Source organism: Globicephala melas, chromosome 17 (genome assembly GCF_963455315.2).
Source record: "Globicephala melas chromosome 17, mGloMel1.2, whole genome shotgun sequence".
Classification (NCBI taxonomy): Eukaryota; Metazoa; Chordata; class Mammalia; order Artiodactyla; family Delphinidae; genus Globicephala; species Globicephala melas.
Window position 1 is genome coordinate 24,478,559 of NC_083330.1, and position 27,638 is coordinate 24,506,196.

Consider the following 27,638-nt stretch of genomic DNA (forward strand, 5'->3'; position numbering starts at 1 on the left):
AATTGTCAAAGCAATTTTTATTGGATATTTTTACAAGTTTTTGAAATTTTCACTTATGTAGGTTAATCTTTCAAATACAATAGACTTTATAGTCCATCAATTTTATTTCCATGTACCACACTGAGAAAAACAAAATACACTATACCAATGTTGAAAATAGGGACTGGAACTAATGCTTCTGTGATATTTCAGTTAAGTTCCCAGAGAACTTCCCTGGTTTAAAAAGATAAAAAACAAACATAAGACAAGAACTTTATGAAACCAAAGTTATCTTTACAGTTATGTGACCAAATATCTTAATTCACAATTTTTGTCGCCCAGGTCAAAGAGGTGAGGAATGTAAATTTTACTTTCCTCAGATCCTTCCATCTGTAGCCTTTACCCTTCTTCAGGTTCTCCAAGGCTTCTTATCTGAAAACTGCCTGGAATAAAATCTGACAAATCTGGGAAAAATCTAGTAATTTATTATTCATGTGTATTTACTGGCTGATTATATGAAGCTTAAGCTCATTTGTATCATACTGTAGTTAGATATTTATCTGAATTTAAAACATTTTTCTACTTGTGGGTTTTCTGCTTGTAATTCTAGTCGCCTGTGAGCAGGTAGAAAGATTCTAAGGAGGGGTGGGGACAGCCAACCCTAGAATTATATTAAGCGGACTCAACTGAAAGCCCTAAAAGAAAGCCTGAGAAAGATGTCTGATTTCAGAGTAATTTGGAAACGAGACACTGGGGGGACTTCCTCTCGTGCCCACAAGCTTGTTCTCTTTAGGAGACTTCTCAGGCCGGATCTCCCGTCCATAGAGCCTCCAAGAATGCTGGCACCTGTGTCTCTTACAGACTAGTTTGCTCCACTATCTGGGACCAGATGACATAAGTCCTTCCCTCCATGCTGCTTTGTCTCTTTTCTAATCATTGACAGGACCTCTTGTTTAGTCTCAAGTGTAGCTCAATCTCTGTTCGCCTTACTTCTCTTCTTTTCAACCCGCATTGGTATTTTTTCCGGTATATTTAGCTTCAGTTCAATTCATGAGACATGTGTTGGTCATCTACCCTGTGTAAGTAATTATGCAGATGCTAAGGTATTTGTATTAAAACTGTCTGGTATCTGGGAATATATTTAAATATTATTTCTACTTCTGGTCTTATGGTTTCTGATAAAAGAGCTATTAGAACATAGCTCTACTTACTATATATTCTTTGGCACTTGCCACGCTGCTTTGTATTATAGTTTTAAGTACGTATACATCTCTTCATTGTATCCACCACGGCAGTTAGAATCAAATCCTTACATTTAGTAGGTACTTGAATAACTAGGTTAATAAATGAATGTATAAGCAGCTGATAGAAGTCAGAAGTTATCTCCATTCACTGCATGAAAATAATATGAAGAAAGAATTAGAGATGAAATAAACACTGTGAGTTTATTCCTTTAATTAAACCTAAAGCCACTATCCCTGTCTATTGCAAAGTAGAAAAGGGACAAATAACAAACAGAAATAACTTCTATTTCTTCTCTATAGTAGTACTTTGCTGAGTATAGATAGAATACATCAGTCAGGAGCATTAATTTTAATGTGTTGGTAAAATGTAGTTACTTTTGGCATGTGTTTTGCTTTGGTATATATATAAAGGACTTGTAATGTAGTTTAGCTATCCCATCTTTCTTCTTATCTGTACTGTATGATACAGATAAAATGGTGAATCCTACTGGAGGGAGTTTTTTAATCAGAGATATGCCCCAAAGCACTTAGGTGACAACAAGAAAATAATTTTCCCTTCCTAGGCCTGAGACTCCTCATCCACAAACTTTGAAGAGTGAGTGAGATGACCTCTAAGTTTCTATGGTTCATGTATACACATCAATTTATACATCATGATGTAGGTGGATACTAAGGCTCCATGATGGTAGGCTTGGTCATGTGTCTTGCGTAAAGCAAAAGTGATACATGTTATCTTCTAAGAGCCATCTCTTTCTTCTGCCATAAGAATGGCAATGTCCCCAAAAGGGGTCATTCCTTCATATTAGATTCTGGAGTAAAGACAACATGGAGCAGAGTCACAGCCAATCAAAGCCGACATTAACCAAATGAGAAATATATCTTGTTGTTGTTATTATAGCATAACCTAATAAAAGTTAATTAGATAAGAGAATTTGCTAAATGTCAGTTCATAGTTAAACCTGAAAACACAAAAATTCAAATCCAATTTAATAAAGACTGATAATGTAAATTATGACATAATATGAAATAAAAAGCAAGTTTTAAAAATAAAAAATACATAGTATTTGTAGTAAAAGAATTTGATTAACAATGAATTTTCCTCGATTTCTAGCTTGACTCCCTGAATGACTATTCCAAGTAAGAATCAACATTATTTAAAAACTGTTCTTCATCATTCAGATATTCCAAGATAATACTTCCACCATTGTATAAAGGACAATCCTCCTTAGCAATCCAGGTTTCCAAAATATGATCCAAGGGTAAGGCTTCTCCTGAGGTACTGTGACATAATCTCAATTTCTGTTAAGAGAGAGATACATCATAATGTAATAAACGTGCTTTATAGAGTATTCTAAAACTTTTAGGGAAGAAGTTATAACCTGTTGTTACCTTAGGTGTTAATTTGTTATTGTCATTTTTAAGACTGGCTAAAGAAGCTGCAAAGTCTATGACCCTTCCAATGCTCCACTGCTGGCAAAAGAACATTGGCTTACTCTTCTCTTTGCTCCCCTTAGGTAAGAAAACCTGAAAGTAAATTCTTTCCGTCTGTAAAAATAAAAAGTTAAAATACAGATTATATACATGAAATGGACATCTGTTTTTGTCTGGTGACATTTCTTCCTCTCTTCTCCTGGTCAGAGAAGGATTACCCTCTAATGATACAACTTCTAGTGGGAATACAATCATAGAACCCCAGCATCCACCTAAATGCATGGGCAGAGGATCTAAGACCCTAGTCAGGATTATCTATGAAAAAATAGTCATGTGACCTACATTAGGCCAATCAAGGTCCTTTCCTGGGATTTTACATTCAAAACCTGGGGGCAGGGAGGAGCAATATTTTTCCAGAGTTTTTTTTAAGTCTTGCTGAATTAAACCTGAGGTTGCCTGCAGCTATCCTCCATGCCTCTCAGCCATTCCTGAACCAATGTGGAAAAGTTTCCTCAAATGAAAAACAGTGAGTCTAACTCCCAGAAAGAGAAGTCAAGGAAAGAGATGGCCTCTTTCAACAGCATTTGAGTCCTGGAATTCAGTCATACCTTGAGACCAGATCAGTGCAGCACTCCCCATTATGTGAGAAAAAGAAAAATTGTTTTGAGTAAGCTAGTTGGTTTCTGTCAAGTTTCTGTCACTTACAATTAAAAGATTCCTGAGACATATAACATTTCTTTTCACCTGAAAGACCTCACTACATATTTAGAGACAGCAGGGCTTTCGAAAACAAAGAAACGAAAAAAAAAAAAAAAAAGTTAGACAAGCACCATATCAACAAAAGAGAAAGATTCAGAAATCTGGAGATGGTTCCTCCAGTATTCTATACCCTGTATGCTTCCTTTATATTGTACTTTCTTGCAAAATTAACAAATGTAGAAAACAAGAAGAGGAGCAAAGGTATTGGCTTCTGATTTTCCCTTCTTCCTAAAATCGCTTTAAAGAAGTGCTGGCTTTACAGACCAATTCCTGCTACAGTAAATATTTCAGCATAACTGGAGGATCCCTAAGTTGTAGGGAAAGATCACAATTATTCTAAGAAATAATAGATTCAACACAATTTCTATCTCAGCACTAAGGAATTTAGATTTGTTAGAGACCAGTGGAATGCATTATTACAGAGAACAAGTATTAAAAGAAAAATAAGAAATCATTGGAAATTCAAGCTTTGGGCCAACTCTATAACCTCGTAGTCCTTGCTCCAAAAACACAGCAACAAGAGCATTAATCTGAAAGAGAAATTTAAAAAGATATACCCTCACCTAAAAGTGAAAAAATAAATAAGTCTGAGGATCCAAAAATGAAACAGAAAGGCAAAGTGACAGTAGGCAGGCTGAGCCACAGGCTTTCAGGGCTCCAGAAGAGGAAGAGCTTTTGGGTTAACAGGAAATAACAGTGTCACATGGTGATGGGGCACCTACGTCCGGCTCACTGATTGAAAACAGGAGCTTGTGTGGGACGTGCACTCCAGGAAAGGAGGCTTAAGAAGTTACTGTTGAATGTGGATGTAGGCTGTTGCTTACAAAAACCGATATACAGGGAGGCAGAAAAGCACAGATATAACCTCTTGACAGTGAACAAAGCCAAAGCCTTCCAGCTCAGTAAATGGATCTGTAATAATCTGAAAATCTTCATAGAACAGAAGCACAAAGTGTCAATCTCAAACTTGGGTTTGGAATAGAGGTCATGGGTAGGTGGGCCTGTGGAAGAAAATGTGAGACTGCTAGCAGGGAGAGGTGAGTGAAAACAGTAAGAGAGACACAGAAAGAAACTCCTACTCAACACGAACATGCAGAAGCTGTATGCCGAAATTTCAAAACAAATCAAAGGTTAACTTATTCTGAGCAGGTGAAACTAAATAAACTTGAACAAGACATTTATAAAAGTTATTTAGAATGTATAATGAGATAAAGAATAATATTCATAAAAATGGAACAGAAAATTGTAAAACTGAAACAGGCAGAAATGAAACAGGAAAAGCTATGAAGATCCAATTAGAAATATAAAAACCTAAGAATACAGTTTCTGAAATAAGAAATTAAAGCACACTAAATTGCTATAATCTTCAATAAAAAGGTTTAATTGATTGGAAGATGAATTGAAGCAGTCATCTAGAAGGCAGCACAAATAGACATAAAGATAGAAATTACAAATCTCTAAAATATGTCTAGTAAGAGTTTCAGAAGAGAAGAAAAGTAAGTAATATTCAGAAGGAAAATAATAATTTTCCAAGAGTAAGAGATAAGTCAGATTTTAAAATCTATCTCAAGGGTCAAGCTGTGTAATTAAAACAAATCCACACCTAGCAACATTGCACTGAAACTGGAAAATATCATAGATAAAATCTTAAAAGCTACACACACAAAAAAAAGAAAGAAAAATTACCCAAAAAGCAACAAGAATAAGATCTACAGCACAAGTTTCCTGAACAATAGACAAAAGAAGCCAATGAATAGTATATTCAGGGTTGAGAGAATCTAACAGATAATCCAGCTCAAGTGAGGGAAAATTAGGGCAGTTTCTGACAAACAAAAGACTGAAAGAGTTTACCAACAAAGACTCTTAATGAATGAACTGCTAAAGAATGGACTTTAGCCAAAATAAAAGTGAGTCTTAAGGAAAAAAGAAACAAAAAATATATTGGTAAATTTAAATAGCAAGTGACTTAAAAATAATCATGTGTGAACGAAGATGATGGGATGGAAGATATTCAACCGCATAAAGCCATGTCAAACTCTTTGTCTTATTCAAGAGGATACAATACCAAGTAACTTTAGATTTTGAGAGAAGAATTGGTATTTAATTATACATGTTAAAAATTTTAAAGGTAAGCACATGCCTATTATCACTATTATTACAAAACATTATATTGAAGATTATAGATAATATAATACAAGAAAATGAAATAACTAATACAATTATTGAAAAATAAAAACTAAGCTACTTGTCAATGGGATGTGATTGTATACCTAGGAAGTCAAAGGCAAAAAAAAAAAAAAAAAACTTCTAAAATAAATAGAAGAATTTGGCGATGTGATTGAATAAGATGAATATACAGAATTCAAGATCTTTTTCTTCTATATTAACAATAAGTACTAGGAATAGAGGTAAAGGGAAATATTCTATTCACAAAGAAAAGAAAACCCATAAGATAATTAGAGATGAAAATAAGCAAGGAGTAATAAGACTTAAATGAAGAAAAATATAAAATGTTACAGAAGGCAATAAAATGCGATCTAAAAGAGAAGACATAAAGTTCTTAGATAGGAAGATGATGTCATAAAAATGTCATTTCTCTCAAAATTAATATATATCATATAATGCAAATTCAGAGAATCCTTCAGGAATGATCCTCAGTCAGGACTTGTTAATAGATGCTGCAGGGAAGTTGAATTTTACTTCACCCAACTTCACAGAAATCACTTGATAATGTATCAAGGAGGTTTTGCCTCAGTTACTTGCACCTTGTGGGTAGGGAAGGAGCCAGAATCCCCAGAATCAAAAGGAAGAGGCCAACTGGGTAATAAAATCCTCCTGAGAATGGCAAATCAGGCTTCTCATAAATGGCAGATTTCTCACTTCCTGTAGGCACTATTATTCACAGCCAACATCCTTGTGGGAAACTTTGAAAGATATGAGAAGCCACATTTCTGCCTAAACCATGTTGTGTTCTCTCTTGCTTTTTATAATGATTTCTTTCAGTTTCTACATTTTGACCTTTAAAGAAGCTATATTCTTTAACAGTATCTGCTGGAGTCTGTCACTTACAACCTTGTCCCATTATGACAACCATGAAAATCCCGAGAGATTAAAAAAAAAAAATTGTATATAATAATCACAAGGTTCATATGGATGAATAAAGCAAAAAAAAAAAAACTGCTAAGAAAAACTATGGATGGGACTTACATTATCATATATTAGAACATTCTATAAAGTTATTATATCAAATCAACTTGGTATTAACATATGAATAAGAAATAGATGAATGGAATAGAATAGGAAATCCAAAAACTGATCTAGTAAAAATAAATTTTAAACTTATCATGAAGGTGATATGTGGTATTTCAATTCAATAGGACAAAGATGAATTCTTTAATTGGTTGGCAGAAACTAGCTAATCAACTGGAAGAAAATAAAATTGGGTCCTTAGCTCATATCATATGCTAAAATCAAATTCCAGATCTATTAAAGCAGATAAAAAAATGAAAACCCTAAGAAAACAGATATGAAAGACAGACCTTAGAAAAATTTAGAACCCTGATATGTCAATGAGATACCTAAGTAAAATCAAGATGTCTGACAGATTTTGAAAAAAGGTTCCAAAGCGGATTGATTATAGATAAAGGATTAATATCCATTCTACTCCAAGAGGTTCCATAGTTGACCAAACAAAATATAAATGAAATAAAAATAACAACCTAAAAGAAAAATGATCAAAGGATATGCATGGGCAATTCAAGGAAGAGCAATCATACATGGCCAATGAACATAACAAAAGATGCTCAAACTGAACAGTGGTCAAGGAAATGCAAAGTAAAGCAATCAGGAAATATCTTTTCACAGCCATTAGACTGGAATACATTTTAAAAGATAAACAACTACTGGAAACCACTGGAGGGGAAAGGTACTCTCATGTATGGCCACAAGAGGCAGTATAATAATAAACAGGGTAGAATGGCAGGCTCTGACCACGTGAGTGATCTTAACAGCACTTCACTTCAGATTACTTATCTGTGAAATGAGGATAATAATGTATCACATGACAGTCATGAGTACTACGGGAGATAAAAATCTAGAGCCACAAAACAATGCTTGGCATAGTGCAATCAGTCAATAAAAGATGACTATTATAATTACTGATGGTAGAAATGTAAATTGTTTCAACTTTGTAAAGCAGCTTGGCAACATCTATTAAGATTTAAAATACACATACCCTTTGACCCAGAAAACACACTCCAGGGAATTTATCTCACAGAAATAGGAAACTTCTTAGCACAGTTGCCAAAACTGGAAACGGAAGTGAATGTTCATCAATAGGAAAATGGTGATATAAGTCACAGTAGATCCACACCACTTGGAAAATTATCCAAGCTTTTAAAGAAAATGATTTAGAACCATACCAGTTCCCTTGGGGGAATTTCTGTTAGGCATTCATAAGAAGACTATATAGAGATAAAAGGATATCTTACCTACCTGAAGTGGGCTTTATTTTTATCCATCGGCTTAATCACCATCCGAAATTGTAGTATATATTTAATAGCGGTCTCATCCTACTGTAATATAAACTTCATATGGGCAGGGACTTTGTTTTACCTACTGTTGTATCCCCAGGTTTGTTTTACCTACTGTTTTATCCCCAGAACCTGATATATAGCACGTATTCCAAAAAAAGTGCTAACTAAAGGAATATCATGCCATTTTTATGAAATAATGACCCTAAAACACTCTTTATGTCTTTGTATGCATATACCAATAGCCATTTTCATTTATGTAAAATTATACACATGTATATGCACATATATACATGGGTGCATATATATATATAAATAATATGTGTCAGTACATATATGTATAAACACACACAAATATTAATGATACAGGGGAAGAAGTTCTATCTATAGACCTGCATGCTCCAAGATAAAGTGTTAGGTGTGTTGAGAACATGGTTTCTGAGGCAGTCTCCCTGGTTTCAATTTGCAGCTCTCCACTTACTAGCTGTGTTACTACCAAGTTACTTAACCTTTTTGTGCCTCAGTTTTCTTGTCTATTAGGCAGAGATAATAGTACATATTTCACAAGCCTGTTGCGAGCATTAAATGTGATAGAAGAGGGCCTGGAACAAAGTTAGTGCTATAGAAGTTTTTGCTATTATGTTTTAAGTAATAAAAGAATTGCAAAGTAATGTGAATAATATTTTTGGATACTTTAGAGCAGGTCTTCTCAACTATGTCACTATTGACATTTTAGACCAGAAAATTCTTTCCTGTGGGTGCTGTCCTGTACACTGTGGGACATTTAGTACACTGTGGGACATTTAGCAGCATCCCTGGCCTCTACCCACTAGATACCAGCAGAACCCCCATGCCCAGTTGTGACAACCAAAAATGTCTCTAGACATTGTCAGATGTCCCCAAGGGGGCAAAACCATCCTCAGTTGAGATGGACATGAGCACAGGAGGGTGTGTTTAGTTCTTTTCCTTTATACAATTTTTTTAAGTTACCCTTGTTGAAAGTATGTATCTTTATAATTTTAAAAACAAATAAAGAAGTTTTCAAAAAAGAAATATTAAGGATATGCAAAGAAGAAGACTATAATCAATGGTTTCTAAACCAGCAGAATGAAAGGGAATACAGAAAATTCAGTCAATACAAAAAATGACTGGAGAGAAATAAATAATAAAAGGAAAAGGATGATGAGCAAAAAACATAAGATGGAAGAAATACATTCAAATACATGTGATCATAATAAATATAATTGGGTTCAACTCACCTATAAAAGAAAGATACTATCAAATTGGATTAAAAAAACAAAGTCCAGCTACATGCTGCTTACAAGAAACACCCTAAAAATAAAACAAGAAAAGTTGAATATAAAGGGATAAAGACATAATAGTTAACTATTCATCAAAAGAAAGGTAATGAAACAATATTATTATCATTCAAAACTGGATTTAAGGCAAAATTCATAAAGAAGACATAATGATGAAGAAATTCAATGTATCTGATAATATACAACTCAGCAAAACTATTAAGAGTTACAGGAATAAAAAACCTGACAAAACCACAGCTACAGTGGGATTTTGATACCATCTGTTTCAGAAACTGATACATCAAGCCAAACAAAAATTAGTAAGCATGCACACACATATACATATGGACAGAGAGAGAATGCAAATGAAATAACAAACAGGACAAAATGTAAATAACTGGTATATTTGGGTAACAAATATGAAAATATTCTTTGTACTATTCTTGCAACTTTTCGGTTTGAAACTGTATCAAAATAAAGTTACCAAAAAAAAAAAAAAATACACCTAACAAGTAGGTTGAAATAAGCAAGTTCATTATTCAGTGTGAGAAGTTAGAAAAAGAACATCAGAGAGAATGTAAACAAAGCAGAAAAAAAATAAGAGCAAAATTAGCGAAGCAGAAAGCAAAGAAACAATAGAGAGGTCAATAAAACCAAAACATGATTCTTTGAAGAAACTAAAATATAAATTTAAAAAGTAAACACAAACCTCTAGCAAGACTGTTCAAGGGGAAATCAAAGAAAAGTACGAATGAAAAATATTAAGAATGACTAATGAAAGACACAATAGAGATTTGGGAACATAAGAAAATAAGTTGAACAATTTTATAATAATAAACTGAAAGATCTACATCAAACAGAAATTTTTAAGAAAGATGTTATTTACCAAACTATATTTCAGAAGACATAGAGTACCCAAATAAGCCAAGAACTATTTAATACATTAAAATAGTATTCAAAATTCTCCCCTCAAAAAAAGGCAACAGGGCTTCCCAGGTGGTGAAGTGGTTGAGAGTCCGCCTGCCGATGCAGGGGACACGGGTTTGTGCCCTGGTCCGGGAAGATCCCATATGCTGCAGAGCGGCTGGGCCCGTGAGCCATGGCCGCTGAGCCTGCGTGTCCGGAGCCTGTGCTCCGCAACTGGAGAGGCCACAACAGTGAGAGGCCCGTGTATCACAAAAAAAAAAAAAAAAAAAGGCAACAAATCTGAAAGTTATAACAACCATTACCAAACCTTCAAGAACAAATAATACCCAAATATTTCAAAGAATAGAAGAGGGAAAGCTACTCAACTAATTTTATTTGTTGGCTACTAATGTGAAGACAAAACACTAAATAATATATTAGTAAATCAGATTAGCAGCACATTTTAAAAGAATTATATACCAGAGTGAACTGGTTTATCCCAGAATATGTGGGTGATTCACAACAAAAAAAATTGATCAATGTAATTTACCACATTGATAAGGAAAAAAAACTCAACATAATCATCTTACTAGATGGAGGAAAAAAAATTACAGCAAAATTTAATACCTATTCTTGATATAAATTCCTAGAAAACTAGGAATAGAAAAATATTGTTAACCTAAGGAAGGCTACTATCAAAAATCTACAAATGTAATATTTAATGACAAAACTTTAGAATAATTTGCATTAAAAGTCAGAAATATGATGAAAATGCCTGCTATCACTCATATTATTCAACACTGTTGTGGCGATTTCAGCCAATGCACTAACACAAACAATAATAATGAGAAGGTGGAAGATCAAGAGAAAAGCAAATTTGAAAGAAAACAAAAACAAAAAAAAAACAACTCACAAAATTGTCATTTGCAGAAGATGTGACTGCACAGAAAACAAGCCAGGAAATCTATAAACTATGGGAACTATTAGAGTCTATTTGCTGGATGGAAGGGCATTATAAAACAACCAGGAATAAACAATTAGAAAAATGTTAATTTAAAAAAATTACCATTTACAATGGCAGCAAAAATTATGAAGAGCCTAAGAACAAATCTAAGAAAAGACATATAAAGTATGTATGGTAAGCATTATAGGATGTTCCTTAAAGACATAAAAGAAGACCTAAATAAAGTTGGATAGACCATGGAGATGAATGGGAAGAGTGAAATTTTAAAGATGTCAACTGTCTCTAATTTTAAATTCAGCACAATTTCTATCAAAATCACCATTTAACAGAACAGGACAAAGTGATCCTGAAATTTTTACAAAAGAATAAATGGCCAAGAATAGACACAGTTGAAAGCAAAGAATGAGGTGGAGAGGATTGTCCTACTTATTATAAAGCTATTATAATTAAGACAGTTTAAATCAATGCAAAGAGAGACAAACAGACCAAAGGAACTGAACTGAGATCCCCAGACTAGTCCCACATATACAAAAGAATCTGGTGTATGACAGAAATGTCATTACAAGGATGAAAGCTTCAATATCTTATGTTACAACGATAGGTAACCCATTGGGTGGGGAGGGGAAGGAAGAAATCTCTACCTCTACTTACTTACAATTAAATTCCAGATGGAATGAAGAGCTAAACAAAAATATAAAATAAAACTTTTAAAGGAAAATGTAAGAAAATAACATTTTTAAAAGTACAATCTTAATGAAATCATTAATAAATTTGAGTGTATTAAAATTTAGAAAGTCTGAATTACTAAAGAGATCAAAAGCAAAGTGAAGACAAGCTACAGACTGAGAGAAGGTTTGTGTAACATACTTAATCAAAAAAAGATTAGAATTCAGAATATATAGACTTTTATAAACCTTTCTAAAAGTTCCACAACCCAACAGAAAACATGGGCAAAGGATATGAACAAATAATTCACAAAAGAAAGCCCAATATCCAATAAACATACGCAAAGTAGCTGAACCTCACTAGTCACAGGGAAATTCAACTTTAAACCTCACTGAAGTATCATTTCACATCTATCAGATTGGTAACAATGAATAATACCCTACGGTGGCAAGAAACACTGAAACTCTCAGACACTACAAGAAGGAGATAAATTTGTACAACTACTTAAAATAAAAAGTTGACAAGGAGGAGAGAAGGCAAGATGCCAGTGCGTGAAGATGTGGAGTTAGCATCTCCCCACAACTAGGGCACCTGTCAGCCACTGGTGGGGGACTTTAACCCCCAAGGAGATGGGAGGAAACGCAGAGTGAACCGGTAGGATGTAGGGGGACCGAGGAAGGAGGAGAAGTGGAGGCCAGACAAGACCGGCACCCTTGAGGCTGGGAAAATCAGGAGAGGCAGGTGGGAGAGACTCTCTGGGAAGAGTGGGAGAGGAGCAGAGGGCGATCACCTGGCCCACGGGGCCGGGGAGCCTGCTGAGCTCCCAAGTTGGTCCCCACACACACACACACAAAGCCCCATCCAGGCCATGAGGGTCCTGGGGGCATAGGAGGGACGCTGGGGAGATCAGGAGTGGCAGGCGGGAGAGGCCATCCAGGAGGAGCGGCAGAGGAGCAGAGGGCAATTGTCCTGCCCACTCGGGCACAGGGAGCCTCTGAACTCCCAAGCCAGTCCCCCGCCCTCCAAACCCCACTACAGGCCACGTGGGTCCTTGAGGGTATAGGAGGGAGGCCAGGGAGATCAGGAGAGGCAGGCGGAAGGGGCCCTCTGGGAGGAGCAGGAGCGGAACAGAGGGCGACTGCCCCGCCCACTCGCCTACTGAACTCCCAGGCCGATCCCCTGCTCTCCAAGCCCACTACAGGCTGCGTGTGTCCTTGGGGGCATAGGAAGGAGGCCAGGGAGATCAGGAGAGGCAGGCAGTAGAGGTCCTCCCAGACCCCAGACCAGAGGAGCAGGAGAGGAAAGGAGGGCGTCTGTTCTGCCCACTCGAGCCCAGGAAGCCTGCTAGGCTCCCAGGTGAGGTCCCCTGCTCTCTGAGCCCAGAAGTGGGAGGCACGCCTGAGCCCCTTCTGTTCCTTGAGCCTAAGCCCCACCCCCACAGTCCCCAGGGCCTTTTCCAGCCCGTGGGATCTGAGCATTGGCCCCGCCCCCCACCCAAACCTCATCCTTGCTTAGGCCCCACTCTCCATAGCCAAGGCCTTCCCCCCTCCTTCTTTTTTTTCTTTTTTTTTCTTTTCCCTCCTCTTTTTTACTACTGTAGTACTGATGTACCTTCCAGTTGTTGATTCATCTATATTTTTATTTTTACATTCTTTCTAACATATCTGTTAGTTTCCTAATCTAATTTTATTTTTTACTTTGTTCTCTCTTTTTTTTTTGCCACCACACGTGGCTTGTGGGATCTTGATTTGTGAGCACGGGGTTGGGCGGAAGATCCTGCAGTGGGAGCTCTGAGTCTGGACCACTGGACTAACAGAGAACCTCAGACCTCAGGGAATATTCATCAGAGTGAGGGCTCACAGAGTTCCTCATCTCAGCACCAAGACCCAGCTCTACCCAATAGCCTACAAACTCCAGTCTTGGAAGCCTCAGGCCAAACAACCAGTAAAACTGGAACACAATCCCACTCATTAAAAAAAAAAGCATGAGATGGCAAAAAAATATGTCACAGTTGAAGGAGCAAGGGAAAAACCTGCAAGACCAAATAAATGAAGAAAAATCAGGCAATCTACCTGAAAAAGAATTCAGAGTAATGATAGTAAAGATGATCCAGAATATCGGAAATAGAATGGAAGCACGGATTGAGAAAATACAAGAACTGTTTAACAAAGATCTAGAAGAACTAAAGAACAAACAAACAGAGATGAATAACACAATAACTGAAATGAAAAATACGCTAGAAGGAATCAATAACAGAATAACAGAGGCAGAAGAACAAATAAGTGAGCTGGAAGACAAAATGGTGAAAATAACTGCCAAGGAGCAGAATAAAGAAAAAAGAAAGAAAAGAATTGAAGACAGTCTCAGAGACTTCTGGGACAATACTAAACACACCAACACTCAAATTATAGGGGCCCCAGAAGACAAAGAGAAAAAGAAAGGGTCTGAGAAAGTATTCGAGGAGACTACAGTGGAAAAATTCCCTAACATGGGAAATGAAATAGTCACCCAAGTCCAGGAAGCACAGAGAGTCCCATATAGGATAAACCCTAGGAAAAACACACCAAGACACATATTAATCAAACTAACAAAAATTAAATTGAAAGAAAAAATATTAAAAGTAGCAAGGGAAAAACAAAAAATAACATACAAAGGAATCCCCATAAGGTTATCAGCTGAGTTTTCAGTGGAAACTCTGCAGGCCAGAAGGCAGTGGCAGAATATAATTAAAATGATGAAAGAGAAAAACCTACAACAAAGATTACTCTACCCAGCAAGGATCTCATTCAGATTCGATGGAGAAGTCAAAAGCTTTTCAGACAAACAAAAGTTAAGAGAATTCAGCACCACCAAACCAGCTTTACAACAAATGCTAAAGGAACTTCCCTAAGTGGGAAACACAAGAGAAGAAAAGGACCCAGAAAAACAAACCCAAAACAATTAAGAAAATGGTAATGGGTAAATACATATTGATAAGAACCTTAAATGTAAATGGATTAAATGCCCCAACCAAAAGACAGACTGGCTGAATGGATGCAAAAACAAGACCCATATATATGCTGTCTACAAGAGACCCACTTCAGACCTAGGGACACATACAGACTGAAAGTGAAGGGATGGAAAAAGATATTCCATGCAAATGGAATTCAAAAGAAAGTTGGAGTAGCAATACTCATATCAGATAAAATAGACCTTAAAATAAAGACTGTTACAAGAGATAAGGAGGCACACTACCTAATGATCAAAGGATCAATCCAAGATGAAGATATAACAATTATAAATGTTTATGCACCCAACATAGAAGCACCTCAATACAAAGGCAAATGCTAACAACCATGAAAGGAGAAATTGACAGTAACACAACGACAGTACGGGACTTCAACACCCCACTTACACCAGTGGACAGATCACCCAAACAGAAAATAAATAAGGAAACACAAGCTTTAAATGACACAATAGACCAGATGGATCTAATTGATATTTACAGAACATTCCACTCAAAAGTGGCAGAATACACTTTCTTCTCAAGTGCACATGGAATATTCTCCAGGATAGATCACATCTTGGATCACAAATCAAGCCACGGAAAATTTAAGAAAATTGAAATCGTATCAAGCATCTTTTCTGACTACAATGTTATGACACTGGAAATCAATTATAGCAAAAAAAATTGTAAAAAAACACAAATACATGGAGGCTAAACATTGTGCTACTAAATATCCAAGAGATCACTGAAGAAGAAATAAAAAAATACATAGAAACAAATGACAACGAAAACACAATGACCCAAAACCTATGGAACACAGCAAAAGCAGTTCTAAGAGGGAAGTTTATAGCAATTCAATCTCACCTCAAGAAACAAGAAAAATCTCAAATAAACAATCTAACCCTACACTTAAAACAACTAGAGAAAGAACAAAGAAAACCTAAAGTCAGTAGAAGGAAAGAAATCATAAAGATCAGAGCAGAAATAAATGAAATAGAAACAAAGAAAACAATAGCAAAGATCAATAAAACTAAAAGCTAGTTCTTTGAGAAGATAAACAAAATTGATAAACCCTTAGCCAGACTCATCAAGAAAAAAAGGGAGAGGAAGCAAATAAGTAAAATTAGAAATGAAAAAGGAGAAATCACAAATGACAATGCAGAAATACAAAGGATTATAAGAGACTACAACAAACAACTATATGCCAATAAAATGGACAACCACGAAGAAATGGACAAATTCTTGGAAAGGTACAATTTTCGAAGACTGAACCAGGAAGAATTAGAAAATATAAACAGACCTATCACGAGTAATGAAATTGAAACCATAATTAAAAATTTTCCAACAGGGCTTCCCTGGTGGAGCAATGTCTAAGAATCCGCCTGCCAATGCAGGGGACACGGGTTCGAACCCTGGTCCAGGAAGATCCCACATGCCGCAGAGCAACTAAGCCCGTGTGCCACAACTACTGAGCCTGTGCTCTAGAGCCTGCGAGCCACAACTACTGAGGCTGCGTGCTGCAACTACTGAAGCCCGCATGCCTAGAGCCTGTACTCTGCAACAAGAGAAGCCACCGAAACGAGAAGCCTGTGCACCGCAACAAAAAGTAGCCCCCCACTCACCTCAACTAGAGAAAGCCTGCGCACAGTAACGAAGACCCAACGCAGCCAAAAAATAAATAAATCAATAAAATAAGTAAATTAAAAAAAAAAATCTTCCAACAAAGAAAAGTCCAGGACCAGCTGGCTTCACAGGCAAATTCTATCAAACATTTAGAGAAGAGCTAATAACACCCATCCTTCTCAAACTCTTCCAAAAAATTACAGAGGGAGAAACACTTCCAAATTCATTCTACGAAGCCACCATCACCCTAATACCAAAACCAGAAAAATATATCACAAAAAAAGAAAATTATAGACCAATATCACTGATGAATATAGATGCAAAAATCCTGAACAAAATACTAGCAAACAGAATCCAACAACACATTAAAAGGATCATACACCATGCTCAAGTGGGATTTACCCCAAGGATGCAAGGATTCTTCAATATATGCAAATCATGCAATGTGATACACCACATTAACAAATTAAGGAATAAAAACCGTATGATCATCTCAATAGATGCAGAAAAAGCTTTAGACAAAATTCAACACCGATTTATGATAAAAACCCTGCAGAAAATGGGCATAGAGGGAAACTACCTCAACATAATAAAGGCCATATATGACAAACCCACAGCAAACATCATACTCAATGGTGAAAAACTGAAAGCATTCCCACTAGGATCAGGAACAAGACAAAGATGTCCACTCTCTCTACTCTTATTCAACATAGTTTTGGAAGTCCTAGCCACAGCAATCAGAGAAGAAAAAGAAATAAAAGGAATACAAATTGGAAAAGAAGAAGTAAAACTGTCACTATTTGCCGATGACATGATACTATACATAGAAAATCCTAAAGATGCCACCAGAAAACTACTAGAACTAATCAATGAATTTGGAAAGGTTGCAGGATACAAAATTAATGCACAGAAATCTCTGGCATTCTTATACACCAACAATAAAAAATCAGACAGAGAAAGTAAGGACACACTGCTATTTACCATTGCACAAAAAGAATAAAATACTTAGGAATAAACCTGCCTAAGGAGATGAAAGACCTGTACTCAGAAAACTATAAAACACTGATGAAGGAAATCAAAGATGACATAAACAGATGGAGAAATATACCATGTTCTTGGATTGGAAGAATCACTATTGTGAAAATGATTATAGTATCCAAAGCAATCTACAGATTCAATGCAACCCCTATCAAACTACCAATGACATTCTTCACAGAATTAGAACAAAAAATCTTACAATTCGTATGGAAACACAAAAGACCCTGAAGAGCCAAAGCAATCCTGAAAAAGAGAAATGGAGTTGGAGGAATCAGGCTCCCTGACTTCAAACTATACCACAAAGTTACAGTAATCAACACAGTATGGTACTGGCACAAAAACAGAAATTTACATGAATAGTACAGGATAGAATGCCCAGAGATAAACCCACGCACATATGGTCACCTAATTTACGACAAAGGAGGCAAGAACATACAATGGAGAAAAGACAGCCTCTCAGTAAGTGGTGCTGGGAAAACTGGACAGCTACATGTAAAAGAATGAAATTAGAACACTCCCTAACACTATACACAAAAATAAACTCCAATTGGATTAAAGACTTAAATGTAAGGCGAGACACTATAAAACTTTAGAGGAAAACATAGGAAAAACACTGACATAAACCACAGCAAGATCTTTTTTGACTCATCTCCTAGAGTAAAAGAAATAAAAACAAAAATAAACAAATGGGACTTAATTAAACTTAAAAGCTAAAAGTTTTTGCACAGCAAAGGAAACCAACAAGAAGACAAAAGGCAACCCTCAGAATGGGAGAACATATTTGCAAATGAATCAACAGACAAAGGATTAATCTCCAAAATATACAAACAGCTCATGGAGCTCAATATCAAAAAAACAAACAATCCAGTTAAAAAATGGGTGGAAGACCTAAACAGACATTTCACCAAGGAAGACATACAGATGGCCAAAAGGCACATAGAAAGATGCTCAACATCACTAATTATTAGAGAAATGCAAATTAAAACTACAATGAGATATCACCTCACACTGGTCAGAATGGCCATTATCAAAAAAGCTAGAAACAATAAATGCTGGAAAGAGTGTGGTGAAAAGGGAACCCTCCTACACTGCTGGTGAGAATGTAAACTGATACAACCACTATGGAAAACAGTATGCAGGTTCCTTAAAAAACTAAAAATAGAACTACCATATGACCCAGCAATCCCACTACTGGGCATATACCCTGTGAAAACCATAATTCAAAAAGAGACATGCACCACAATGTTCATTGAAGCACTATTTACAATAGCCAGGACATGGAACCAACCTAAATGTCCATCGATAGATGAATGGATAAAGAAGATGTGGCACATATATACAATGGAATATTACTCAGCCATAAAAAGAAACATAATTGAGTTATGTGTAGTGAGGTGGATGGACCCAGAGTCTGTCATACAGAGCGAAGTAAGTCAGAAAGAGATAAACAAATACCGTATGCTAACACATATATATGGGCTCTAAAAAAAAAATGGTACTGATGAACCTAGTTGCAGGGCAGGAATAAAGAGGCAGACATAGAGTATGGACTGAATGACACGGGGTGGGGAGGCGAAGCTGGGGTGAAGTGAGAGTAGCACTGACATATATACACTACCAAATGTAAAATAGTTGGCTGGTGGGAAGCAGCAGCATAGCACAGGGAGATTGGCTCCGTGCTTTGCAATGACCTAGAGGGGTGGGATAGGGAGGATCGGAAGGAGGCTCAACAGGGAGGGGATATGGGGACATGTGTATGCATATGGCTGATTCGCTTTGTTGTGTAACAGAAACTAACTCGGTATTGTGAAGCACTTATACTCCAATAAATATCTATTAAAAAAAAAAAAAGGTTGAAAATATCTAGTAAAGCTGAAGATGAGCAAACCCCATGATCCAGCTTTTCTATTTCTAGGTATGTTCCCTAGAGTAGCATTTTTCAATTTGATGGTCTCAATCCTTCAGGGGCTACAAAATCAACAATCTTTAAAGTAGAATAAAAAATATCAGAAAATACACATACACATAAGGTATACACATCAGTTACTTGCTGAAACTGTGTTAAGGTACGTATGTATGTATATATGTACTGAAGTGTTACAGAAAATGTAATTGGCAATATGGAGTTTTAAAGAAGCTGCCCTAGAGAAATGTTCCTACAAGTACACATGGATGTTCACTTTTGAACAGTTTATAATAGCAAACAACTTGGACAAGAAATCTGAATTGTGTTCACTAAAAGAATGGATAAATGGATATTCACACTACAGAAAAATGTGAGCTATCAAAATGAATGAACAAGACTCAATGTATCAGCATGGATAAAGTTTTAAAAAATGATACCAAGGGTAAAAGAAAAAAGTTGAAGAAGGATACATATGGTTTACTGCTGTTTCTATAAAGTGAAAAAAACTCATAAAAACTATGTATTATTTATGCAGACTGATGCCATGTAATAGTAGAAATGATACATATAAGGTTCTCATACTTAATGAGAGGGAAGAGTAAAAAGGGAGCTCTAACTATGTTTAGAACATTTTGTTTTCTAAAATCTCTAAGACCAACCTGTGGCAATGATTTATCTCCATTAGCATGCATCTTTAATTTCATCAATGCTACCTTTGCAGCTGTTTCACTATTTTTTGCACCTTTCCGTCGTTTACTTGCTGTCTCTCCTCTCTTGGAATCTAAGAAATAAGTGTAAGCATATAAGCAAATAAGAACTTCTACATTTTCCAGAGTTTTATTTTTATTATTATTAACTATGGCCCTGAAATGTACATGAATTACATATTATAGAGATATATAGAGACCACATTCATTTTATAGGTATGATCAATGGAAAAATACCACTGAGTTGACCTAAGTGATTTCCACATCAAAAACAAGTTATGTGCCTCTTTCCAGCTTAAATCTATTTAATCCAGAGCAATCACTAACACTTCTACAGAGAATTTTAAGATCTGGTTATAGAAGATTTTAATTTGATTAATTTAATTTAATTTAAAGTAACACCCTTAATATAAAATGAAAATTCAGCTGAACTAACATGGTAGCAGACAGACTGGTCTAAACCACAGATACATTCTTTCCTCATATGTCAGAATATCAGCAGCATTCATAGGACAGCTGACTGGGCTTAAACTTTAGTCTTTAAAGAATGTAAACCACTACTTCAGCCTCATAAATACAATTTTTAGCCAAGATGGTTAACCAGCTGATATAAATGGTCCAGCAAAAGAGAACATCTGGTAGGATATTTCCATAGAATTTCCAAATTTTCATTGGAAAGCCTTGTGAGAAATACTGTCACAAGAATGTCATCAAAATCTATAGCAAGTTACAACCATCAGGGTTGCTAACAACACCTTCCATAACTGGCAAGCGGACACGAGAAGCAGGGCTCTGGAACTCATATAGAGTATAGAGAGCAGTAGGGAAACAACAAAACAAGCTTTCTAGATACTTGCCAATAATGTCTTTAACAAGTTTCTGAGTGGCAGCCATACGAGACTTAGGGATTTCCAGTTCTTCACATTCATGATCTGACTGATGACGATGTCTATGAGCAACAGAAGAGTGACACTAGTTCATGTATTTGCATATGACTTAAACAGATATACAGAGTTTGAATCGTCTCAGTGATCACCTTAGGCAAAAATTCTTCTCACAATAAGGACACATAACTGGCACAAGCTCTCTTTCAGCACAGTCCTTGAATGAGCATGGGTAAGATGTATGTGTATCTGACTTCAGTCTCTCAATTACAGTAACCTGAAAATGTAAAATGGGGGACATGATATTATATTTCACATTTAAAGCAAATCAACAAATCTATTCTGGATATCCATATCATTTTTGCTTAAACTTATAAGAGAAACTCACACATTCTCACATAGATTATAAAAATTGTTCATGTAAGAAATGATTACTGTGCTGACTGCTCTACATTTCCAAAGTTTTCCTACTGTGGTGTATTTATCTTCTAAGTCAAGTTAAAATGACTACTCAGTTACTCTCCATAATTTTAGTCTTCTACTTTGTAACATACTACACAAAGATGCCTCCATAATAATATGCTTAGGTAATCAGCTCATCACTCCTCAAATGGCAAGTCATATCTACTTTCTATACTGGTTTTAGAGGCTTAAATACATGTAAAAGAACACTTAAAATTATATGTTTTTCCATGATACAGAGGGTTAAAGACAGTTTTCACAACGATATACTATTCTTTTTTTTAAATTATTTATTTATTTATTTTTGTCTGTGTTGGGTCTTCATTTCTGTGCACGGGCTTCCTCTAGCTGTGGCAAGCGGGGCTACTCTTTGTTGCGGTGCACAGGTTTCTCATTGCAGTGGCTTCTCTTGTTGCGGAGCATGGGGTCTAGGCGCGTGGGCTTCAGTAGTTGTGGCACGCAGGCTCAATAGTTGTGGCTCGTGGGCTCTAGAGCACAGGTCCAGTAGTTGTGGTGCATGGGCTTAGTTGCTCCACAGCATGTGGGAATCTTCCTGGACCAGGGCTCGAACCCACGTCCCCTGCATTGGCAGGTGGATTCTTAACCACTGTGCCACCAGGGAAGTTCCACACGATATACTTTATTTTGTATTTAATACTGTATTACTAGCAAATATTACATCAGAGAAAAAAGAGCTTTTATGAGATAAAAAGAAGTCCAGATCACTCAGGCTATTTTGAGTATTAAGTAACTAGGTTTCTAGAACTGAATGAACTCAGTAGACCCTTGCACAACTCAGGGGCTGAGGTACAAACCCTCCACGCAGTTGAAAATCCAAGTATAACTTTACAGTCAGCTCTCCGTATCTGCAGTTCTGCACCTGCAGATCCAATGCATTGTATAGTACATACCTAGTGAAAAAAATCCACGTATAAGGGGACCCACACAGTTCAAACCTATGTTGTTCAAGGGTCAACTGTAATTGCTTGAAATCTATAACCAAAGCGCATTCCTCTATATAAATGATAGTTACATCTTGTTGGAATTAACTTCTTAACTATTTTTTCAAATTTATTCCAATGGTCTAAAGGTAGAAGATTTTTATTTCACCTTTAAATTAATAAGATCTAATTGAGAGACATTCATAGAAATCAAATCATATAAGAAAAATGAAAACACAGGGAAGATTTACAAGCTGTATAACAAACATGAATATGTTTACTATATGACTCTATATGAGTATTTCCTTCCAAGTAATCCTGGATAATACCAATATGTTACTTAATTTTTATTTCCTCAAATAAATCACCAAAACTTCAAAGGGCCAGATTTTGACTGAAGCTCATTTAACCTTAATTTTCTATAATCAAGAGACTCAGTAAAGTGTTTGGTAAATGGTGGGCAGGAATAAATATCAACTGCAAAACGTGAGGTAAATGCTTCTTTCCAAATGGAGTAAATTCAGTTTAACTTCCTGCTGACCTCTGATCCAAGGGAGGTGGAACAACTTCTCTGATCACAAATTTGAGAAAATTACATTAGGCTCAGCTTTCTCTTTTTTTCCTTGGAAGCCTAACCTGGTGCAGCATTGCTGTGACTGGTGGGCAAATCCACCTAATTCTGGATTTCCTTTGCAGACTCTACACTAAGCTATATCATTTTTGGCTCTACATTAAGCTATATCATTCAACTTATTCTTTATCAGTAATAAAGATGATATTTCGGCTTCTATTTAACAGCCCTTTTTAATCTCTTGATTTGGTCCAAATTAGGGTAGGGAGATTTTGCTGGACTACAGGTTTGCTCCTAGTGACCTAAGGCTGATGGAGTCAGAACAATGTATTACCACAGAGTCCTAACACCAGGCACCAGTGATGAGGATGTTAATTCCATTATGTATTTATAAATATAGAGCCTAAAGCTATAAGCAGGCTATGTAAACAGAAATGAAGTACAAAGGAATAAGAATTATAAGAACAAAAATTTATAAATACCAAGTAGACTATTTTATGTTAAAACGTACTGAGAAAAATAATACAAATAAAGTAAGACCCTCTTACATAATCAGTTTAGTCTGCCAAATTTTAATCTGTGGTACACTGGGATTAAATTGAATCAAATTCTGAATGAAAGTACATAAACACAAACATGTTTTACCGGGAGATATTAACATACCTCAGGACAGCTATGTGACTCCCTGCTCCTGTGTTCAAGGCTTAAATAACAACAAAAAAAAGTGTTTATTTAAATGTAATCAAATAATGTACTTAAAGATAACTGCAGTAATTTGAGATATTTTAATGGTTAGTATCCTTAAGATTAACTACACTCACACTACATTAACAACTCTGCCTATAAGAATAAACTGAAATGACAGATAAATAAAAGACAGAGCATCTATAGTCTCAAAAGTTTTAAAACCCAACTACTATTCAACTTCAATGAGTACAAAAATTCACCACTCTTAATTACCTTTACTTTGAGTGCTTTAAGGTGTGTGAAAATGCAGACCCTTTTGATTCTTTTATTTCTCAAAAATAATCAGTAATAAAATGTCAAAGGAGTGTTCTAGTTCTGAATAACTTAAAAATATGCATTATTTTTATTTACTTCTAATAAATCTTTCTGAATCATCTTCTGAAAAGAATTTATTCTTTCAGTGCTCTATGTAATAAATTAAATACCTGATACTTGAAAGTTTAATTGAAAAGAAAATGCATTTTCCAAAATTCTTGTTTGTTCCCAGGTTTTACTTTACATGTGATGTGTGTGCAAAGGACGTATAGTATTCAATTTAAGAAATATAAAGGTTGGGCTCTTTTCATTTTATTAATTAAAATAAAGACTAATAATCATAACTGGATTTTTTTTTACCATATCCTTTATATTGTGGATATGTTCTCTCCTTGTGATTAAAAGACATATATGTGACTTTTACATAAAAATCACACACATCACCCCATTTCTGGAAAGTTTAAAGACTAGCCACATATATGTACAAGTAATCAGAGTCTATGACTAGTCTATTTTTTTTTCCCCAAGTGATTACTATAATGAATATCAGATATCAGTGGCTAAAGTAAAAACTATTTTAAATCATTCTACTTTTTAGAAATAAATCTCATATTATAAACACTAAAATTACTCCCAAATAAAGCATAAAAACTTAACTTACCAAAATATTCCTGAACAACCATCACATACAAATGGAAGAAAATCTAAAATTGAGGGGAAATGTTATATGTTCTGGTCAGTAACTGATTTTGATTTAGTTTTCTTAAGTAAAAAGAATCTTAAAGTACTGAACTATGGCTATAGGAGAACTTTCCTTTTTGAACAATATCCTAGTGCAGCAAGCAGTGGTTAAACAAAAGCCATCACAACCTCAAGCACTTTGAAAGTAACTGGATTATCAGAAGATAAATGTTACTTGCTGTAGCATGCTAAACCAGAAAGAAAAAAAGAAGTCCTGTGAGTTTTCTGTTTGTTTCCCAGATTTACTAGGTGTTGTTTCTGAGGACTGTATAATGCAAAAATCCTGCATTTGAAGTGACAATCCTAGGTTTCAATTTTGATTCCACTGCTTACTAATCTAGCAATGCTGGGCAAGTTACTTAACAGTAGAGCTTTGGATTACATACATACATATTGTATATATATATATATTTGATATATAGTATACAGTGTATGTATGTGTATGTATACAAAACCAAAGCTCTATTATTAGGTAATATGCATAAAAATAGACATAGATATAAGTATATTGTGTTTGTGTGCATATGTATATATGTGTGTATGTATCTATGCTATATGCCACACCTACTACACAGGGTAATTGTAAAAACCAAATGAGATACATGTAAAAGATAAGAATAGTAAGGCAATACCTGTAATTAACAAGAATAATTATAGCAATTAACTTGTTCTGAATACACACTCAACTCAGAAAAATCCTGTGGTGACTAGGTAGAGATGTGTTCAAAGAAATTCCAGAAATTCAATGGATGGATTGATTGATACCGCAAACTTTAGTCCTGAATTGTTTCTTTCCTTGCTGTTGAGGAAAAACTAAGTTAGGACTAAGTAACAACTAAGTTAGGAAATGAATTTTTGGAAAGCACATGAAAGTATCCATTCTTAGATGTGACAATTGACCATAAATCACTGAATACAATCATTTCTTCTCTAAATTGTTTTCAGTGTACCTCATATTAAATTACAGTATACAGCCAAGTGAGGCTGGCTATATCTAATCACACCACTTTCACAAAATGAAAACAAAAAGCACTGCACTTTAGAGAAAGTTACTATTGTCCCAAAATATCTCACCCTACAGAGTATCTTAACCCAAAAGAAAAAGAAGAGGTCCTATTATAACCCAAAGGGACCACTGGATGTTTCTGCTCATGGAACAAGAGGGCCCAAATATAGTTCTTCCTTCACCTGAAAAGCGAACTTAATGCATTGTCACTGTTGTCCTGAAAGCATGATACTGTAAGTATCTGTTTCATACCAAGAAAGTAGGTATACATTTGTCAAAAAGAGAAGGAAACTGAAGTATATGATACTTTACAAAACTTTTATGTCTCTTTCAAATCGGAAAAATGTACATGCTCACTATTTTGAGACTTTGGTGACCAACTAAATATTAGACGCAAACCAAGAGAATCCAGGGGTAAGAGTTAAGATCAAGATAATTTCCTAACACTTGACACCATCCTTCTATTCATCCAGAAGCTAAATGAAATTTAGGATACTCACTTAACGTATTCTAACTCTTAACTGCTCTCCACTAGTCCAAAAGAGCTAGACCCTGCCTCAGTTCAGGTATTTACACTTTAAGAGACACCTGAAGTTGGAAAGGAAGATGAACTATGTCACAAATGGTAGATATTATGGACTTGCTAGAGATAATCAGGTATACCAGAATTATATAACTTACAGTCAAAACCCAACTGGCTAAGCTTCCCTATGAAAGATCTGCAAGGAAACATTGGTTCTTGCCTGCTGAATGGCTGAAGATGACAGCCCGTGGTGAAAGATACAAATCAGAGTGCTGAAAGTAACAATAACCTAGCAGGGATTGTGTCCTTTTGCCCACCACACACAACATGTATCATTTATCAACTGTAGCACTCCCACTAATTCTGGGCTAAACCCCAGAGTCCTTCTCAACAGTGATCGGGTGGCTACCTGCTGCCAGTGACTGTAGCTGCAATGGGAGATAAAACCTATTTTGCCACCCAATGTAGTATGAGCCAGATGTGGTAGCATCCATTTGGAGCGAAAGCCAGGTACCAAAGACTGAGCATTCTGTGTGGCTCTAGTGCTTCAGGACATACCTGCTACAGATGTTTCTAAGGCCTGTACCCCACTACCACTGGCTATTAGATTGGGCTATGTGTATCACAAGGTCTCTCAGTTCAGCGGAGAGAGAACATCACCTTACTAATGCTCTAAAAAAGCAGCTAACTATCCTGAAAGCTTTTCTGTGCAAAGGGCTATATTTTATACCCTTATGTGGTCCCAGCACCAAAGGAGGTGCTCAGTAAATGTTTACTGAATCAGTGATAATCAGAATCAAAGAGTGACAGAGCTGAGAGAGAGTAATGATCATCCAGAGGAAATGCTAAGGGCTCGTCTCCTGAGCAGCCCGCGAAAATGAGGTTAAAAACTGATCTCACCCAACTCCTTGCTCTGACAGATAAGCAAACAAAAAGTTTGGGAGAGAAGTGGCTTGCCCGAGGTCGCAGTGGCAGGTTCAGAAGGGAACTCTCCCGATTCCCAGACCGAAGCGTCCTCCCTACCCGTGCTCATCAGAAAGGAGTGGGCGCGAAGCGACTACTTGGCAAGGCGCACTTGAAAATCAAAGTTCACACTGCAAGGTATGTTTTTGGGAATCGCATGGCTCCCTTCCAAGGAGACCATAAGCCTCTTCCAAAGGCTCAAGGGCAACAAAAAACATGGGCATCGAGGGCATCAACACATGTCACGGCAGACCCCCCCCCCCCAAGGGACACGCCCGCCCTGCCTCCTCAGACTCCGCCTCGCCCCACGGACTTCCCTCCCGCGACCAGAGGTAGGGGCTCCAGAATCACCTCGCTGCCGGCACTGTTCCACCTGGCAGTGCCGCCCAATGTCCAACTCCGCCATCTCCCAGCGCCGCGAGAGGCGGGCACAGCCGCGGCAGGGCGGGACAAGGTCGCTCGCGCGGTGCCTGCTGGGAATGGGGTGGGCCCAGGGGCGGAGTCCG

The 27,638-nt window shown here is 36.4% G+C and overlaps 1 protein-coding gene across 3 annotated transcripts; it reads right to left on the reverse strand.

The window, feature by feature from the left end:
* Window positions 1–27,561, reverse strand: ZFAND1 (zinc finger AN1-type containing 1). 3 transcript variants are annotated; one of them, XM_030839188.2, is made up of 8 exons: window positions 27,484–27,538; window positions 24,561–24,603; window positions 23,561–23,600; window positions 21,076–21,200; window positions 20,897–20,988; window positions 19,992–20,113; window positions 2,613–2,768; window positions 1–2,522 (listed from the first exon to the last, which is right to left on the reverse strand). In XM_030839188.2, exons 1-8 carry the CDS (start codon window positions 27,536–27,538, stop codon window positions 2,352–2,354), a joined length of 804 nt encoding a protein of 267 aa, XP_030695048.1. In that variant the 3' UTR covers window positions 1–2,351. The 3 variants fall into 3 exon arrangements, with proteins under 3 accessions (XP_030695048.1, XP_030695050.1, XP_060143403.1); XM_030839190.2 differs by lacking the exon at window positions 24,561–24,603 and having other exon boundaries at window positions 27,484–27,561; XM_060287420.1 differs by lacking the exon at window positions 2,613–2,768.
* Window positions 27,562–27,638: the final 77 nt, after the last annotated feature.

Bases quoted from the DNA above. Each gene is read 5' to 3' on its own strand.
- ZFAND1 (XM_030839188.2), bottom strand. From the start codon at position 27,538: ATGGCGGAGTTGGACATTGGGCGGCACTGCCAGGTGGAACAGTGCCGG. The intron at 20,989-21,075 runs GTGATCACTGAG...TGTTGCTCATAG, and splicing joins GAGAAGAATTTTTGCCTAAG to ACATCGTCATCAGTCAGATC. The intron at 2,523-2,612 runs GTAACAACAGGT...CTCTCTTAACAG, and splicing joins ATAACAAATTAACACCTAAG to AAATTGAGATTATGTCACAG.